Below are 19,253 nucleotides of genomic sequence, written 5' to 3'. Positions count from 1 at the left end.
ACGAACGCTACATCTATGCTAACGTTAACGTTAGCATGTAGGGCTCGCTGGCGCCGCCAGACGGCGAGACGGCTCCAATTCGAGGCGGACGGACGACCATGTCTTCTTCACACAACGGTAGCATAATGTAGTTTAGCAAATTTGACATTGAGTAGTATGGTTAGCTAATGAACCTTACGGTTAACTAACGAATGTAACTGCTGCTATTTTTCATGAAATGAAACTTAAGTCAACTGGTTAAGCCCACCAGTTTACTGTTTACATTTGAGCTAAATGTGAATGAACATGTTAAATAGCGTTAACTGCTCTCCTCGTCTCTCATGCTAGCGAACGTTTACGCTACTTTCAGACTGCTGCATAACGACATGAGGATCACCAACATGGCGAGGTGGCGAAAGGAGGCCAGCGACTCAACGCCTCCAAATGTTTTGTCCCCTGCCAAAACGCGGAGGAAAACTCCAGGTAACTTGCTCACATGATTGAAATATAATTTGTATGGATGCCTTCCAGTATAATGTTTAGTCTTCAGCAGACTTGTCAAACAGATTGTGGTGTTGGATCTCTTTTAGTAAAAGTTTCTGAAAACTGTTAACCAATGAAATACTTCTCCTATGTAAAGGCAAAAAACGCACCTGTTCCAATGTTGGAGGCGACCGCTTCATTCCCACCAGAAATCCCAAACAAATGGAGGTGGCAAACTTCCTTCTGACAAAGGAGGCTGATCCTGTCGACACAAAAGATCCTATGGGAGCACTGGTCAGTTTGCTTTGATACTTTAAAGTTTACAGTATGTCTGGCCTGTATTTTATAGGCATGTTATTGACTAGGCTATGTGTCTTTTGCAGGAGAACCGGAAAGCCTGGTCTGTCGCACTCAATGGGTTCGACATTGAAGAGGCGAAGATCCTGAACCTGGAAGGGAAGCCACTGTTTGATCCAGGAGGTATAGCATTTTACATTACTGATGCTGTCGTGCAACTGTATGACGACCCGAGCAGGGAAAGTGAACGGTGTATAATTCGTTTTCCTCTCATTTACAGGCTATCAGGACAAGTTTACAGGCTATCGGCGGAACAATGTGAAAGTCCTCTCCAGTCAAGCCACGGCCCCAGCTTGTGTCAAGAAGACCAGACACATATCAACTGCTGCTGACCGAATCCTTGATTGCCCTGAGCTCAGGAATGATTTCTGTGAGTTTCTCATCTAACTTCATATTTCTATGACTGGGCGGGTGGCAAAGAGTGGTGATTTATTCCTAGTAATGTACATGCATTTCTTGGGTTTTTGGGTTTAGTTGTTGGCCTGGTGACATGGGTATTAGAGTCAATTAATGGTCTAATAATAATAATAATAATATAATAATAATAATTAGGCCATTCATTGATTTATATTACCACTCAGAAATCATTAATTAGTTCTGAGTGGTTTTGTGTATGTCACCTTTTATCACTCTGCATGAGTTTGCATCCCTGCAATTAATTGTTTTGGATGCTTGTCAAGATTTGATTGCTTTTCTCAAGTTTCATATCTTTATAAATTTCTAAATAAATAAAATAAATAAATATAAAGTTTGCATATTGGGTTGTTGGGGGGGAGCCCTTTTGTACTTAACAAGCTTTCATTTGGTCCCACTTCTCCCAGATCTGAGTCTACTTGACTGGGGCAGTCGCGACCTTCTTGCTGTGGCTCTCGGTGACAGTGTCTACGTGTGGGATCACAGTCAGGGAGACGTCACTGAGCTCATGAAGATGGATGGTGAAGGAGAGGACTACATCACTTCAGTGTCGTGGGCCAAAGAGGCTCGCTACCTGGCCATCGGCACCAGTGACTGCAAAGTTCAGGTGAGCAGGCTAACACACACACACACACACACCACTGAGTCTTGGCTTCATTACAGAGTGCACTCTAATGTACTGGAAACTTGGTTTATTCCTGCATTAACCCATTGATACCTGATGCAGCATTTGTGTGTGTATCCCTTAAGTTAACGCGGTTCGCCGTCTTAAAGGGATACGCACACAAATGAGGGATATACACGCAAATGCTGCATCAGGTATCAATGGGTTAAGAAAATAATTGTTCTTATATTTTCCTTCCCTCAGTTGTGGGATGTGGAGACCCGGAAGCGTCTACGCAGCATGGCCGGCCACGTGGGGAGAGTTGGTTGCTTATCTTGGAATGAACACGTTCTGACCAGGTACAGTCTCTGTCCGACACTTGTGTCTATAACTGTCACTGGCTACAGGGTAGGAAGTTAACGAGGGGCTCGGGGGGCAAAATGTGTTTAAATATATATATATATTTTTTTTTACACTCTCCCTCAGTGGCTCCAGCTCAGGACTCATCCACCACCATGATGTGAGGGTGGCGGACCACCACGTCTCCACGCTGAGGGGTCACACTGACGAGGTGTGCGGTCTGCAGTGGTCTCCTGACGGGAAGTACCTGGCCAGCGGCGGCGCCGACAACCTGGTGAACGTGTGGCCCGGCGTGAATCACCGCCAGTCGCTCCGCTGCTGGAACCAGCACCAAGGAGCCGTCAAGGTGAGCTGCTTCACCCTGACAACCAAACAAACCACATTGTTGTTTTTACTCTCTATTTTTCACACACACACACACACACACACACAATATTGTTTTTCAGAGGCTGTGGCGGGCTCATTTAAAAAAAAAAAGCTAGAGTGATGATACTTGAAGATGAAACTAGAAGACCTAAGGAATCCATCAACTCTAAATCTAACTGATGAAATTACTGTTAAACAGAGAAAAAAAATTTTTTTTATTAGAATAGTCTACAAAAATATAACACATTTTCACTTAACGTCAGTATTAATTTTTGGCCCCGCTGCCCTCCTTCCAGATGAATTTGTGGCCCTTCATAGGAAAGCATTTGGGCACCTCTGGTTCTAAACCCTGGCAGTGGGACTTGTACATCAGATCATGCTGTGAATTCTGACAATCGTATTCATTTATTTTGCCATCTTGTCTTAGGCTTTGGCCTGGTGTCCATGGCAGCGGAACATCCTTGCTTCTGGAGGTGGGACCAGTGACCGACACATCCACGTCTGGAATGTGAACAGTGGCTCCTGCATCAGCTCACTTGACACTCAGTCTCAGGTAACCGTGCAACTTTCAGCCCATCCAGTCCCTTCGTATGATGTTGATGGTTACTGTCAGTCGATGATTCACTGTGTACTTTCTTTATTTTGTGACTTAAGCTATGTGATGTCTTTGCCTTTCAGATCTCTTCCCTGGTGTTTGCGCCCAACTACAAGGAGCTGCTTTCTACCCATGGACTCAACAGCAACAAGGTTGTTATCTGGAAGTACCCATCCCTCTCCAAAGTTGCAGAGCTCAAAGGTAAGTTCTTGTCACGACAGTGGGTGTGTCCGGGTGGTGCAGCAGTAGATTCCCTGCCTATCATCACGAAGGTTGCAGGTTTGAAGTCAAACAGGAGGGGAACTGGGGGAATAGCGTGATCCTCTCACACGCTGGTGAAACTCTGTGTCGTGTGAAAAGACTCGGCTCGTGGGGTGGAGCAATGACCGGGACAGCAGGGGAAATTGGCCAAGTACAATGTGGAGAGAAGGGGGGAGAATCTTAAAACTTGTCTGATACTCGCCCAGACATTTTCTCCCCCCAGATTCTCACGCTATTCCCACCAGTTCCCTTCCAGTCCCCTTCCGCTGTGACCAGGACACATACCGCCAATCCGGCTTCCCACCCACAGACACAGCCAATCGTGCGTGTATGAACGCCCGACCAAGCCGGAGGTAACACGTGGGCGTGAACCTGTGACCCTCGTGTTGGTGGGCAGGGAGTCTACCGCTACACTACCCGGACGCCCCATACTTGGGGCTTTTTAAAAGGGAACCACCAGCTAACATTTCAAAGCAGTCTTGTTGTTCATGCTTTTGCTGTTCTAAGATAATAAATGCACTTTCTCTTCTTTTAGGACACGATGACAGAGTTCTTCATGCCACTCTGAGCCCAGACAACTCCACATGTGCTACGATTGGGGCTGATGAGACTCTTCGTCTGTGGAACAGCTTTGTGAGGGACCCTGTAGAGAAGGCCACAGACAGGACTGGACGTGACAGGGCGAGCAGCATACTGCGGGGGATGATAATCCGATAGACTATATAATATATAGTCTATCGGATTATCATTCCCTGCTGGGGAGTCACATGTAAATACTTTTGTTATGTTGCACTTTTTTAAAATGTTTTTCTGATTGTTTTAATGTATCTGTTTTTGTGTTTTTAGATTAAAAAATAATGTTTCTACATACCTTGCCTTGCGTGTTTCATTAACACCTTCTGTGTGAATGTGTTAGTTAAGGTATTCAAGGGTAATATATGTTATGTAATGATGGTGCAAAAACCATTATGAGCTCTGAAAGCCTTTGTAACGTCTCCTGAGAACATTAGAAACCTTCCTATCATGACTGTGATGCATTGTAAACATCATTCACATGATCACTTGACATGTGGTACAGTGTATAGAAACTACCATCTCTGATTCCAGGTGATGTCACCCTGCCACTGCCAACCTGTAACATCAAGCACAACTTTAAAGACAGACACCAAAGAAGCAAACATCCTCTTGCAACAAGGCTTATGGGAAATGTAGTCTTCACTTTGAGAAACAGTCTGACCACTGACATTATGTACAGTCAATGAGTCTGACCCTGGGCTGGTGTGAGATAGAAGTGACCATAATATTGTCTCCACCAGGGTCTAATTTGTTTTACAGTAGTTATACCAAGGGATCACAATTAGCTAGAGTGATGTTGGTGTTTAAAAAATGCGACACATGCTGCACTTTTAAGAAAATAGAACCCCTCCAAAGTGTGAATATATTAAGATTGTTGATTTGCAGAAAGTTTAGTAGAACCACAGTCTGGTAGAACTACATACAGTTGAAATGGCTAAAGAGTGACACCTTGTGGTCAGATGTAGAAATAACAAGGGCACAGTTCTCCCATGAGCGGGTGATAGCTTGAGAGATCATTCATCCATCCATCCATTAATTTCTTTCCTTCCTACCCTCTGGTCCTCCTCTTGGTTAATCTCTCCATTTCCCCACATCCTCATGTTTCTCTCATACCTTTTTTTACTCTGTCCATTTCTCCTTACATTCCTATCTCTTTATTCTCAGATCTGGGTCAACTCTTCTGCTTGTTCTTGTCTTCCTCATGCCCCTTGGTCTCTCCCATCCCTCTCTCCTCCTGTCTCTCCTTATACACTCCCGTCTCTCTTCTCAGGTCTGGGTCAGGCTCAAAAAATGTGCTCCCTCGCTGCTCTAAAACGCATATTCTTCACTTTTACGACAGCTGTTTTCTTTAACATCCCCCCCCCCCCCCCCAACACACAACACACCACTCCAACATGGCTGAATATTCCCCAGCCTGGTGAACCATCTGATTTGATAAGATTTGATAGATTTGATTGGTTTTCTTTCTGTTCTGATAGATGCACGTGTGTTATCGTCCTAACATAACAGGGGTGTGTGAAATGGTTTTAACTAAGATGGGATGTGAAAATGCAATTTTGAAAAAGAAAAAAGAAAAATCTAATGCAATGATTCTCCACCTTTTTCATATCAAGGACCCCCAGTTCAGTCCACATTAGGGTCACAGAAGAAGCCCATTGGTCCAAGATATGATTTTGTCCAGAAAGTCCAGAAAGTCCCAAGTATACTTTTAGACCAGCAAGTCAAGCCAGAACAAATCAAGAGTCCAGTAATCAAGTTAATATTGTAAAGAAAACGAAATATTGAGGACTTTTCAATGCAATATGGTTTTAATAGGATACAAACTTGGTAAGAACATCATGAGTTTGATTTCTATCATCACTTTGTATGATGATAGTACTTCTGTACTTTTAATCTTTGTTGTATTATTAATTTTTCTTTCGCTTTCATGATTACATCAACCTGCCATGGGACTACAGGTGGAAACTAGCCCTTGGGCTACAACTTGGCATATTTACTGTACGGCTGTACTGTTCATTAATGTGTAAAGTCCCATTCTTTAAATAAATGAATCTGAATCTGAATCTGAATCTGACTTTCAATTTCACTCATTCCATACAAATTCAGAAATCAGAATTTGAATCCAGTGGTCTGCTGGAACAAATCTCATCACTTTCAATCTGAGTCATTTTACACACAGACTCAAGATCTCAAGTCAAGACTTTAAAAACCTTTTCGAGTCATCAAAGCACAAGTCCCAAGTCACCAGAACCCAAGTCTTGAGTCTTCTCTTCATGTATCAAGTCAAACTCACTCGCTATTAAAACGGTGATTTCATGCCAGAATAATGGACAAACTGCATCTTGGAGCTATGGGCTACAATTATTGTTAAATATTGTGATTTGGGGCCTTAAAAGGGTCGCTGACCCACTGCAGATCAGTCACATGACATCAGTCACATGACAGGCACATCAGTAGTTTTAACGACTGTTGCTCTCGGAGCTTGACAGCAGATTTTAAGAACCCCTGCCCTTGGGAAATTAACGACAACACTCCGCCCTCCCACTCTTAAAGGACTCTCCATCACTTCACTGGGCTCTCCGTGCCGTGCAGAGCTGCTGAACACTTTTTGCACCCCGCCCGCTCCTCATCGCCCAACCCCCAATTTGGCCCCCGGCCATATTGACTCAAGCGTCCCCCCACATTCAAACAACAGTTTCCCCCCAGAAGGGAATCAATGACAGCACACAAAAGCACCAGTCACCCTAAGAGGCTATAAATCAGGACACGAGACGTTAAGGTCGTTTAAAATACTATTATTATTATTATGGTACTTTTTTACTCACACGAGTGTTTTTGCACTTACAAAAAAAAAAAGTGCTTTTGTAATGCATTTAAAAAAGGTTCTGCAATAAATCAACATTACATAGGAAAACATGAACAGATGAAATATATCCTCTTACTGGTCCACCAAGCCAGTTTTTTTCTTTTCTCAGCCAATAAGATTCCAGTCTGTTTTAAGAATGGCTGTTATAGTACAAGAATATACGGAATATATACAATGCAAAATAAATCAACTAAAGTATACACGGACGTCTTGGTTTAAGGTCAGAGTTTGTTTGGTACAGAACTAGCAACAGCAGAAATCAAAATCACTGGTTAAAAGTCACTGGGAACAAACAGAGTGACAACATTGATAAGTGATTTATGCCATTTTGATTGTATTTTAGTCATTGTATTTATGCAAATCTTTGATTTTCAATCTCAGCGGGACTAATTGGTTAAATAAATAAATAAATGCATTTTATGTAAATGATCATCTCACCTCATTCCCTGCTTTGGTCAGCCCTTAGTCCTCCTGAAGGGAGTGAAGGGAGGGGAGGCTGGCTAGCGAGACTACCGGTAGTCAGCCCTTAAACCGTGTGCTCATCCACCAGGCTTCCTTTGATGTTCAGATACTTCACCTCCCTGGAGAACACAAGATACAGTAAATACAGTCACTGGGTGCTCCTCTGGATGCAGCAACATATAGTGAGCTATAGAGAGTGGTGAGAATGAAACGGATGACTATAATAGTGTAGTCATTCACTATACTGTAGTGTACATATTCTAATTGGGAATATTTTTGAGTCAACAAGAGAGAAATTCATCTTTGCTGATTTTGCTGCATGGAGGAATGCCTGAAACTCCTTTATCCACTTTGAGAACCATTGGTACAGTGCATCAGACATCAAGTTTGTTGTTATACATTGACTCTTTCAAACTTCACTTTATTGAATAGGTAACTCCAGTCCTCAGTTTAGAGTGAAATCCATTTGATACCTGATCAATACCTGATGAACACACAGCCATATGGAAAGCCATTAGTGCCAGCAGAGACTGCATTTCAATAGTCTAATTGTGAATGTATCATGCTCATACTGAACCATTGACCTAAAAAATAAAATAAAATAAATAAATCTACCATAATTTCAAATTCAGCTTTAAAATTTGATACTGAGTTCTCAGAGACACATCTAGGGACTTGAGAAAAAGCAGACGAGTTCATTAATCTCATTCCATACATCTATGCCCACAAAAAAATATCCATACCAACATAACTATATTGCTTCCCAGAAGAATATCATTTAACTACGGTAATATTATTTAATTGCTGATTAAAAATAAATAGTGAACTGAACATCTGTGTTCTTTTTTTATGACGCGTTACCACTGCTTCACAATCATTCCTAACGATGCCTCTCAGCTGTTCCGACCTGTCATGGCTAATTGCTTATTATTCAAAATGAAATGAAATTCTGCCAGAACCATTTTCTAATAGGCCGAGACCATGCGAAGGCTCCCACTGCATAGCAGTGTATTGTTAGTTGAGCATGGGCATATCCAGACAGAGGTTAGCACCTGTTTACCTGTGGTCCTGGCCTATCAGTCATGCAGCTGCATGTGCAGCCTTCAGCAATGTCTCATAACCAGGAGAATGAGTGGAAAAATAAATAAATAAATAAATAAATGAGACAAAAAAAATTGGAAAGGTTTTTGAAAAACAATACCAATATTTTTGTATTGCAGCTGAAATGTTGTGCCTATATTCAATATCCCCCCACCCTCATTTTCATGCCAAATACATTACAAGTATTCAGTGAAAATGATGGAGAATGATGGTCAACTCTGTAAGACATGATGTGATGTGTTTTTTGCCATTTCCAAACGAGAAAAGAGATCCTCTTTTCCGTGTTGCTTCTGTCTCAGACGAGAGACAGGCAGCAGCTGCCATCGAGGAGCCAAGCCTGACTGAGAGGAGAGAGGGGAGGGGCTGGGTGGAGAGGGGAGGGGCTGGGTGGGGCGGGCAGCACACACACATGCACACAATACACTAGGGCTGCAACTAACGATTATTTTCATAATCGATTAATCTGTCGATTATTTTCTCGATTAATCGATTAGTTGTTGTTTGGTCTATAAAATGTCAGGAAATGGTAGCAAATGACCAAATGATCAGTGTTTCCCAAAGCCTAATATGACACCCTCAAATGTCTTGTTTTGTCCACAACTCAAAGATAATATCAGTTTACTGTCATACAGGAGTAAAGAAACCAGAAAATATTCACATTTAAGAAGCTGGAATCAGATAATTTTGACCTTTTCTCTTAAAATTGTACTCATACTAACGATTAATCGATTATCAAAATAGTTGTCGATTGACTAATCGATTAATCGTTGCAGCTCTACACTACACACACTGAAGGGAAGGCAGCTGAGCCGAGGAATTACCGCAACACGTTAAGAAAGAACGGAGCGATCAAAAGTCTGGTTGTACTTCACTCGAGTTGATGCTGACAATTCATGTCGTCATAAGTGCAATAAATCGTTTGCTAGTAACGGTGGAAACATGAGCAATTTGTCTAAACACTAAAGTGCATCAAATAGGTGCAAACGGAGAAACGCACAGTTTTTGAAAAGCTAGCTCACACAACTTCATCATCCGTCAATAATGCCCCGGTTGCAGTTACCCATGATACACTCGGGAGAACGGCAAAGACATCTTTTCCGCCGAGAAACTCCGCTGGTACATACTCCTGTACTTGTTTGATTGTTGTTATTGAGTCTAATTCTGTGATAACTGCATTTTATGGCTGTTTAAACTCGACGAACGTTGATGTTACTGTTCGAGGCGGACGGCCACGGAAGCAGCTATTACTGTTTTGTTTGCCAGCGCCGTTCCTGATTGGCCGGTTCCGATGTCAACTACTCGACATGTGCCTGATTAGCTAGTGCCCTTTGTAAAAAAAATCTGAAAGCGCCCACCCAGGGCTGGAGGCCAAACGGTCCAGCAGAATAAAACAGAATGTGAGTTCATGTGACCGGATGGTTTACCAGGCTAGGGCTCTAGGACCACCTCAGCCTCATTTTGAGACAGGGACAACCCTGGATCAGCAGAGGGGGTGGAGCAACCACCTGGACTAATGGCCAGTATCTGTCATTTCATTAACGACTAACATCAACCTGATATCTAATCTCTTCAATGTCAATACAACATACAGCACTGGAATCAAATACATGGAGTGTGCGTCACTCACTTGCTCTGGAGCTGAACCCTGTGACCCCAGTTTAAGGACCCGATGTGGTTCTGGACCGCCTCTGCCATGGTGGCCCTGGAAACATACAAGAGACACCACAGTACTGTACCAGACTGCTGTCAGACAACATGCAATCCTGATCACATTCAGGCTAGAGAGAGTGGATCTTCTTAGAAGTATGAGTAAAAACACTTGCTACTAGAATACTGCGCTTGTTGTGTTAACTAAAGCGAGAAATATGTTTCAACGTCGGCCTCAATTTGGGAGCTTGTCGTCGGCAGCTAGACATACAAACTCGAACATCACCTTCACGAGGGCATCCCAGGGGAGTGCCCAGCAAAATGACAGTGTGATTTCAATGACTAAGTTAGCCCAAGGAGAGAATGTAGTCATGCATATATGTGGTCATAGATTTCACTCTATCCCGTTATCTCACCATCTACATTATACAGTATACTTGACCTGTTCATGTCAGCAGTGCCGCTCCTTAGCCGCCAATAGCTTTGATGCCCAGGTATAAATTTCACTTTAGGCACACGATTAATTACTTGGGTGCATTGGCTTAAAAAGGCATCATTAAAAAAAGAGAAAAGGAGCTCCCAAACAAAAGTCTACACACCAGCCAGTTAGGGCATCAAGCCTCAACAAAAGGACATTGAAAAGCTGAAGTAGTAAAATAGATATCATTTTTGATATGAGTTCACTGAGACACACTTTTTTTCCCCCAAATAGTGGGGCAGATAAGCTTGTATATGGAAGGTATTGTGCATTTTATGACTAAAGCATGAAACTTTCAGCATATAATCTACATAGCCAAAGGTTTTAATTCAGACGTAGAAACACTTTCTATCTGACCTCTGGTGACCTTGAGAGGTCATTGAGCTCAGCATTGCATTTTTCAAGTTTGTGCCCCATCACTCTCCATTATAATCTATATAAAAGGGAGCATGTGGGAAGCATGGTGCTGTCTTTGCTCTCTCCAGACCGGCAGAGGGTGGAGCAGCAAACTTATCCAATGTGGCTGCAAGAAAGGGTGTACTACACGCTGCAAGTGCAAACAGGCTGCCCTCAAGTGTACTGCCCTTTGCTCATGCTCAGGAGACTGTTAGGCTTAGAAAGGACACACATGATCATACTGAACTACCGTAAATTCCGGACTATAAGCCGCACCGGAGTATAAGCCGCACCTGCAAAGTTGACTGTTTTTTACATATATAAGCCGCACCGGACTATAAGCCGCGGGTGTTTTAATGGTTTTAATGGGTTTTTTTTTATTTTATTTTATTTTTATTGTGTTTTAATGTTTAATTACTATATGTAAGGGTTCATGCACAGAGGGGATTGTCGGGAAAGAGATGGCTGTTTGAGGAAGCTCCCATTTATTAACACGTTCACTGCCAATGACGTGTTAACACGTTTTCAGAATCCAGCTGTTGACTGCCAACGACGTGTTAACACGTCAAAAAAAAATTTTTTTTTTGACGGTGGGACGTTGATCTAACCCTTTTACGTCTCCTACACCAGAATTGGAGGTATTGAATGTGTATAATCTATTTTACCGACCCACTGAGTGTCGACATGTCTCTCCACAGTAGAAAGAGGCGACCCAAAACTGGAGGGAAAAGCGCGAGGAAGCCGTTCTCATACTGTAAAATTGATGGCGAAAACGCTTTCACTTTCGCGCTGATGCACAGCGGTGGCAACGGTGGGGGGTTCCAAGAATAGATTGGATGCACACTTTGAAACACGCAGCATAAATATGACCAGAATCGCATCAAAGCTCTCAACCAAAACTCCACGAAACGAGCGAGTCCACCCAGACTTCCTCAAACAGCGGCCGCGCAAACAGGCAGCAGCCAGGCAGCAGCAACTTCGTTGTGACACGCCCGCTGGAGAGCCAGGGAGGCAGGAGGAGAACACACACGGAGGGAGGAGTTGGAAGCAGAGGGGGGTTTCCTGCTGTTATGGAGGAAATTACTGTTCAAAACTATTGTTTAGATGTCTGACTCTTACTGATGCCAAAAATGAATGGTTAAAGTGACTGTTCTATCGAATTTCACAAAAAGCCGTTTATCTCTGAATAATTTTTCTGACGCTGAAACCATGCTGTATTCAACTGCTAATGCTTACATAACTACTAACTCTACAAACTAACTCTTTTAGACAGAGAAAGCACACATTCTATTAGTTCTTTTGAGATATTGTGTGTTCACAAAATCTTAGCAGAAAAGAATCCTCGGGTCTTGAAAGATGAGCCAGAATCCTCAAAAAAACCCTCTGGCAGAAGCTAACTACAGTAAAAAAAAAAACGTCTGGCAGTGAATGTGTTAACATTTCAACAAAACAACATAACACAACACCACCTGTGTTGTTTTTTACAGTGCACACAGTGTCCGCGGTGTGGTGAAAAGAGGGCAAGAGAGGAAATTAAAACAGAAGTGGAGTTATAGTTAGAAAGAGTGCTAAAAAAGAGAGATTTTTTTTTTTTTTTGGAAAAAATCCATAGATAAGCCGCACCGTTATATAAGCCGCAGGGGCCAAAAAAGGCCAAAAAACGGGGGAAAAGCCACGGCTTATAGTCCGGAATTTACGGTAATAATGTCATCGTGGTGTGGGTTAAGAGATGCCGACATGACAACACTGTTCAGTCAAATTTAACACAAATTGTGTGAAGTCCACTTTTTTGAGTTGTTTTTGTAAGTAAGTAAGTAATACTTTATTTATATAGCACTTTTCAAATCCATGGATCACAAAGTGCTTTACATACAAGAAATAAAAACAGGTTTATAGCAGGTTCGTTAAAAATTTAGCCAACAGGTACACAAAAGCAGGCTAAAAACGTCAACCGGCAAAAACTGCAACAGGTAAATAACACAACAATAGCATGTGCAGGAACAGCACATAAAACAACAAAAATAAAAACCAATCAGGCAACAAATAAAAAATAAAAAGCAGCGAGTGGGTTACAATTAATAAAAAGCTTGTTTAAATAAATAGGTTTTAAGAAGCGATTTAAAAGTGGACACTGAGTCTGCCAATCTCATACCTAGGGGGAGGCGATTCCACAGTGTCGGCGCTATGGACGAGAAAGCCCGCTCACCTTTTGTTCTGAGTCTGGTTCGGGGGACAATTAACAGTCCTTGGTCCGATGACCTGAGTGGCCTTACTGAATTATATGGCTTCAGGAGTTCAGAGATGTAGCGAGGGGCTAGGCCTCGCAAAGCTTTACAAGTGATTCAAAGTATTTTAAAATAAATCCTCTGTCTCACTGGCAGCCAGTGTAAGGAGGCCAGAATGGAGGAGATGTGAGACCTACGGCTTGTCCTGGTTAAAAGCCTTGCAGCTGCATTTTGGACCAGTTGAAGCCTGGACAAGTTGGCATCGCTGAGGCATGTAAAGAGGGCATTGCAGTAATCAAGGCGTGAGGAAATGAGGGCGTGAATGAGTGTTTCCATATTTTTAGCAGAGGACTGATTTAATTTTTGCAATATTAAGCAGATGAAAGAAGCAGGATTGAACAGTTTTTTTTGTGTGTGTGGTGGGTGTTTCCCCCATTTGTTCATGCTTGGAAAATAAAACACAATTGACATAGCCAAGACTGCTGTTGAAATGTCAGTCTGCTTTCACCTATTAAAGCAATTTGAACATTATCAGTGTGCTCCAGAACTCTCCTTTTTGTTGTTGTATTTTGTTGTCTCTATACTGCCTTTGTGCCTGCTTCATGGTGTATAGAAACACTGGAGAAAGTTTCATGCTTTACTCATAAAATGCGCAATACCTTCCATATACAAGCTTATCTGCCCCCACCCACTATGCTGGTCTGCAATGGTATTATTATCATGCTACAAACTGACACACATGGACACAAGGCGATGGCTGAGAAAATAACTAGCTTTATTAGAACAGAACTGGAATTTTAGCAAAGATATATATACATTATTATAATGGAGAGTGATGGGGCAAAACTTGAAAAATGCAATGCTGAGGTCAATGACCTCTCAAGGTCACCAGATAGAAAGTGTTTCCACGTCTGAAATAAAACCTTGGGGTATGTAGATTATATGCTGAAAGTTTCATGCTTTAGTCATAAAATGCACAATTGGTTTGCTTATCTGCCCCACTAAAAGTCAGAGATGACTTCCTTAAATGTCCTGACTCCTGACCAACAGTCCACAACCGAAAGATTCTCAGTTTACTGTCACAGATCACTAAAGAAACCAGAAAATATTCACATTTAAGAAGTTGGAAGGAGATAATTTTATATAGCCTACTATGCAGTGCTCGATTCCTCGCCCACCCTGCAGCTCGTGCGGGCTCGCATACGCAGCTCAGCCGCTGTGCGGCGTCGCCTGCATCTCGGCTGCTGCGTGGCCTCGCCTGCTCTGCGCTATTGGCATGCACTGTGCACATTTGCCCAATTTCGCATCATTGATGACATCACTCACTGATGACATCACAAATTGCTCAAGTGACCATCACTGATCACATCATGGTGTGCTAGAGTGACATCACCCCGTGCACAATTGCTTAACTCCGCATGTCATAGACATTGTGACATCATCAGTAGTCTCTCCCCAGACTCAAATATTATGTTGAATCGCTGCGCTCCGCATAACAGAGAGAGCTCTGCAGCATGCAGTAACGTAGTGCATCAGCATAAGAACTCTCATGGGACTGGCGTCGAGACTACATCATCAGTGACATCATTACTGACCAAAATCATCACAACTCACACAATGTGGGACAAAAATGGCAGAGAAACAAACAAACAGAACCCACTTACTCCCTTTTATATGATGATTTTATTTTATTTGTTTATTTCTTAAAAATTTGTCTAAATAAGGGGGGGGGGGGCAGTGATTAATTATCTGACTAAGTCCTAGCTACTTGGTCTGTATCTCAGTTCCTGACATTTTGATCAAGTTTTCCCCAGGTAACGTTAATGTTTAGCCATTAAAGATACAAGTTGATGTCATAACTTAGGTCAGTGGTCATAACGTTACCAGTTACATCATTACATATGGTATCCCCTTAAGTTCTCTCTTGTATGGAGAGACCGTCACGCCACACTCCATTCAAAAATGTAAATAATGTTGCTTTGCTTATCGCTACACATTATTTTACTTGGTATACCGGTATGCCATACGCTGGGACACAAGACAGGGATCTGAATGGACGTTGGGTAACGTTGTTTGACTACCTCGCCTTTAGCCTTTGTAAAGCCAGAGAAGACTGAAATATTGTGACTACTATTAAGAAAAGTGAGTCTATTCTTAATTCATGGTTATAGAGGGATCTTTCAATTTTTGGACGTATCTTGATTACTAAAATTGAAACGCTATCTAGGTTTATATACCCAGCCTTTTCACTAGCCATTCCTGACAACTTAATCAAATAAATTAATCAAAAGATTTTCAATTTTATTTGGAGAAATAAAAACCACTATCTTAGAAAAGGTGATACAATAAAACCGTTAGAAGAAGGAGGTCTACATGTGATTGATTGATAAAAACAAACAAACAAAATCGCCTTTAGCCTCAACACGAGACTCTTCGCGTTGAGGCTACCTCGCCTTATCGAACTTAACGTTATTAGCTCACCTTTGAACTTTTAACATAACGAGCCAGGCAATTCTTTATGTGCACGAGAAGAAGCTATGTTCACAGATTTAAATAACATATGTGTTGTTACCTGTCAGGTTTCTTGTCAAATTGTAGGAACAGTTGTTTAGCCCTTTTCCACCGGTGTCTGCCTCTACAGAACATGCTAGTCTGAACGCTACAGAAGGCAGCCATGTTGTTGTTATCAAAGGACCTCACCTGAGTGGTTGGTTGGTGTCTGGTGATTTGCCTGAATGAAATTGGACCACGGTATTTGCCCCCCAAATATGTATATTATAATAATAATAATAATAATAATAATAATAATAATAATAATAACAATGATGATGATAATAATAATAATAAATGTTTCCCTAAATGTATTTATGAATGATTGAAAGCTATTTCTTAACTAGCAGCTCACAGACAATTAAAAGAGAGAGGCTTGAATGTGTAACCCTAAGTTTTAGACGTGTGCTCCCCGTCTCTTCAGGCTGTGGGTTCAGTGAATCGGGCTACAGTTACTGTCGGGTTTATTTATTTATTCATCACACATAGCCAAACGGCAAGGGCAAGGGCAGTAGCAGGCTAGCAGGCTAATAGCTCAGCTTTCACATGTGTGTTGACAACAGGAACTCGGTCAGTTGTTCTCCACCTACAACGTTCCCCTGGGATACGAACACCAGGCGGAACCAACATTAATCATCAACATAAAACACTACGACCCAATAATAAATAATAGTACAATTAACAGTAGCAGCGACAACTACATTATAATCAAAATAACAAATTAAAGTGCATTAATAATTACTAGACATAAAACGGTACAAAATAAATCAAACACAATAACATAGATTACAAATGTGTGAACACTTCTCAATGGTGCTGTTTTTCTGGGGGCAACTGCCGGAAACAGCAGTTCATGGTGAAACCATGCCCTCTTTGAACTCCAACTGCTCCTTCATACTTTAAGCTAGACACTCCATTTAAACTTTAAACGAGTCACCACTTTTAGGACTGCATCACCTTAATTCAGCTTTAATTTATCTTTTACTGTTCACAGTTTAAGTTTTATGCTTTTTTCAGCCTTTATAATAGGACCCTATGGAGCCAGCCTTGAGTGTGTCTCACCCTAGCAGGCTGTACTTTTGACTAAATTCACACATTTTAAAACGGCGACAGTTCACACAACTTTAACACTATTATACATCAGACCCTGAGCTACTTCTGCTAACACTCAGTCAAAATATAAGCAATGTGATGTAGCCTATAGTTTTTGAGATATCAACATTTTTTGATACCCCCATCTGCCTTGAACTCCTATGAAAGTTGGTGCCACAATGGATCGGCCGGAGGGACGACTGACTCTGATTGGTCTGAACCAACCAATCATCACTCCTCCCCATACCTCTGTATTCTTCCTGCATTTCACTGTATCACCCAGTGATTGCAGAATCCAAAAATAGAGAAAGCAGAGATTGTGGACTTGGCTGTGGACTATCTTCAAATGTGGACAGACAGGAAGAGCAATGGTTGGTCAATCAAAATAAATGATCAATAGATTGTGAATCATTTCTAAAAACATCCCATTTCTGAAACAACAAATCAGTAGAAGCAATGAAACCAGGGAGGGAATAAGTCTTTCCCTGCTCAGTCCTTCCTCAGTGGGACAGTCTCCTCTTTGATGTCCTCCTTGGAGATGATACAGATCCGAAGAGCGTCTCCAGTGTTCACATCTCTTTCTGTGGCCGAGATGAAGACTTCTTTGACCAGCTGGGTCGTCTTTTCCCGAGTCAGAGGAACGTGCCGCACACCCTCCATGTTCTTCAAACCAATCTGGTTGTCTAGTAGTGGTTGAAGCATGGCACTGGCCGATCCTCCAGCCTTGTAGGTGTCTCTCTGGTAGGAGCCCACCGGGTCAAAACTGTACACTGCTCCCTTGCCCTCCTCATCCAGTCCTCCAATGATGTTAGATATAGTAGGGGAAGAACCTCCTGCCGTACAGGATGGTGGACAACATGGCTCCTATGGTCATTATCTTGTTGTTGGAGTGTTTGTGTTTGTGTTTGTACATCTTTACTCTGGCTTCAATGATTTTAGTCAGGGTCAGAGAGTCACCATGGCAACCACTGCAGCCAATGACAGTGGTGTCTGTCAGCTTGTAGTGACGGCTGTGAATGGAATAGCCTTCACTGAGAGGCGTGTCTGAGGCTACGATGGCAAAGTCTATCCGGCAACAGCAAGGACAGTCCCTCTGTTGAAAGCGTATGGTGAAAACCGTTGCTCTACCGGCACGGTGTAATTATATTCTTTCATCCTCCCGTTATCTCCGTAAACTTGCGTTTGTTCTCACAAAAGCCCAGCAGTGTTCAATTTGGTATATTTACAAAAGGTGGCTGTTCTGTTTGGTGAACCTCCACTTGGTGAACCTCCAGGGGGAGGTGCGCCGCTTCGTGGGCCTGTCTTCAATGGGGAAGAGCTCCCTCAGCGGGCCACGGTGGGCCTTAGTTTTGGCCTCTGTGCTGCTCCTGCAGTTGGAGAAATGAAACCAAGGATGAGATCATGGTGACACTAACAAGAACACTTTAGACACTCAACAATTGAGCCAAGATAGCCTGATAACACACTTCAGACTACACCAAATACATAAAGAAGCTCTGTCTGATGGCATTTATTCGTTTCTGACTCTGGGAAAGTGACAACAACTGTCAAATTATCTAAAACTACACTGTCTCTGAGCTATTAACCAAATCACACACATTTAGACTATACTATGTGATCTCCTATTGATAACTAATGTAAAATGTCATCTTTTTTCCCTCTGATTCACTGAGCCTCCCGTGAAACTGCTTGGAGTCCCCCTGGGGAGGCCCACCTCCCACTTTGAAAACCTCTGTATTCGAGTGTTCTCTTGGAGTAAGTTTCTGTCCCATTTCAAAAGTCACATTGTTCCAGACCTTAACTCCCTGACTGGATTTAAAGATTTGGGGTCAGAGTTCAATATAATTGTTAGCTAAGCCAGAGGTTCTCAAATGTTTTTCTGCCAAGGACCACTTACAAGATAGAAAATATACCGGGGACCCCCTCATTCTGATTTGTGATTTTGGGCTAAGCTTGTTTCCACGGTAACGCGCTTGACTTTTAAATTGATAGGTTTGTTAGATTAGAATATAATCAATAAACAATTTTAGATTTAAAGCATACCATATTTTCGTTGAACTATGAAGCTTTTGTAAAAAGAAAAAAATATATATATATATATATATATCTTTTCCTGGAAACTTTTCACGGACCACCTGGCAAAGTGCCACGGACCCCTGGGGGTCTCCGGACCCCCATTTGAGAACCACTGAGCTAAGCTATATCACGTTATGGCTGAAGAATAGCTATACTTCAACGACAACAATTTCAGATCACAAAAGTTCAGATCATTTATAATATGGAATCCCCCTTGATAGGGCCAAAAGTATCCACAAGTATGATGGAAAATAAATGGTAATGTAGTCAAGTTAAAATAAGGGCATCATATGAAGCAGGAAATGTTTGATCTTAGTCTAAACAACTTGCAGTTAAGACTCATATTTAAAATACAGAATATATGC

At 42.0% G+C, this 19,253-nt stretch overlaps 1 protein-coding gene and 1 pseudogene across 2 annotated transcripts; one reads left to right on the top strand and one right to left on the bottom strand.

Moving 5' to 3' along the window:
• Window positions 1-365: 365 nt before the first annotated feature.
• On the top strand, window positions 366-4,136 carry LOC310771410 (cell division cycle protein 20 homolog; the record flags this gene model as incomplete). Its single annotated transcript, XM_083664030.1, has 10 exons — window positions 366-462; window positions 620-756; window positions 846-942; window positions 1,040-1,189; window positions 1,641-1,840; window positions 2,102-2,196; window positions 2,324-2,543; window positions 2,991-3,116; window positions 3,242-3,359; window positions 3,955-4,136. The coding sequence occupies 10 exons, from the start codon at window positions 366-368 to the stop codon at window positions 4,134-4,136; spliced, it is 1,422 nt and encodes a 473-aa protein (XP_083520156.1).
• Window positions 4,137-17,301: 13,165 nt separating this feature from the next.
• LOC310771412 (proteasome subunit beta type-1 pseudogene) lies at window positions 17,302-17,967 on the bottom strand (annotated as a pseudogene). The gene has a single exon. The product of its transcript is annotated as a proteasome subunit beta type-1 pseudogene (transcript).
• Window positions 17,968-19,253: the final 1,286 nt, after the last annotated feature.

This window comes from Poromitra crassiceps (assembly GCF_964638095.1).
Source record: "Poromitra crassiceps genome assembly, contig: HAP1_SCAFFOLD_623, whole genome shotgun sequence".
Taxonomy (NCBI): Eukaryota; Metazoa; Chordata; class Actinopteri; order Beryciformes; family Melamphaidae; genus Poromitra; species Poromitra crassiceps.
The sequence above is the reverse complement of the archived record's forward strand: the minus strand, read 5'-3'. Positions and strand labels throughout refer to the sequence as shown.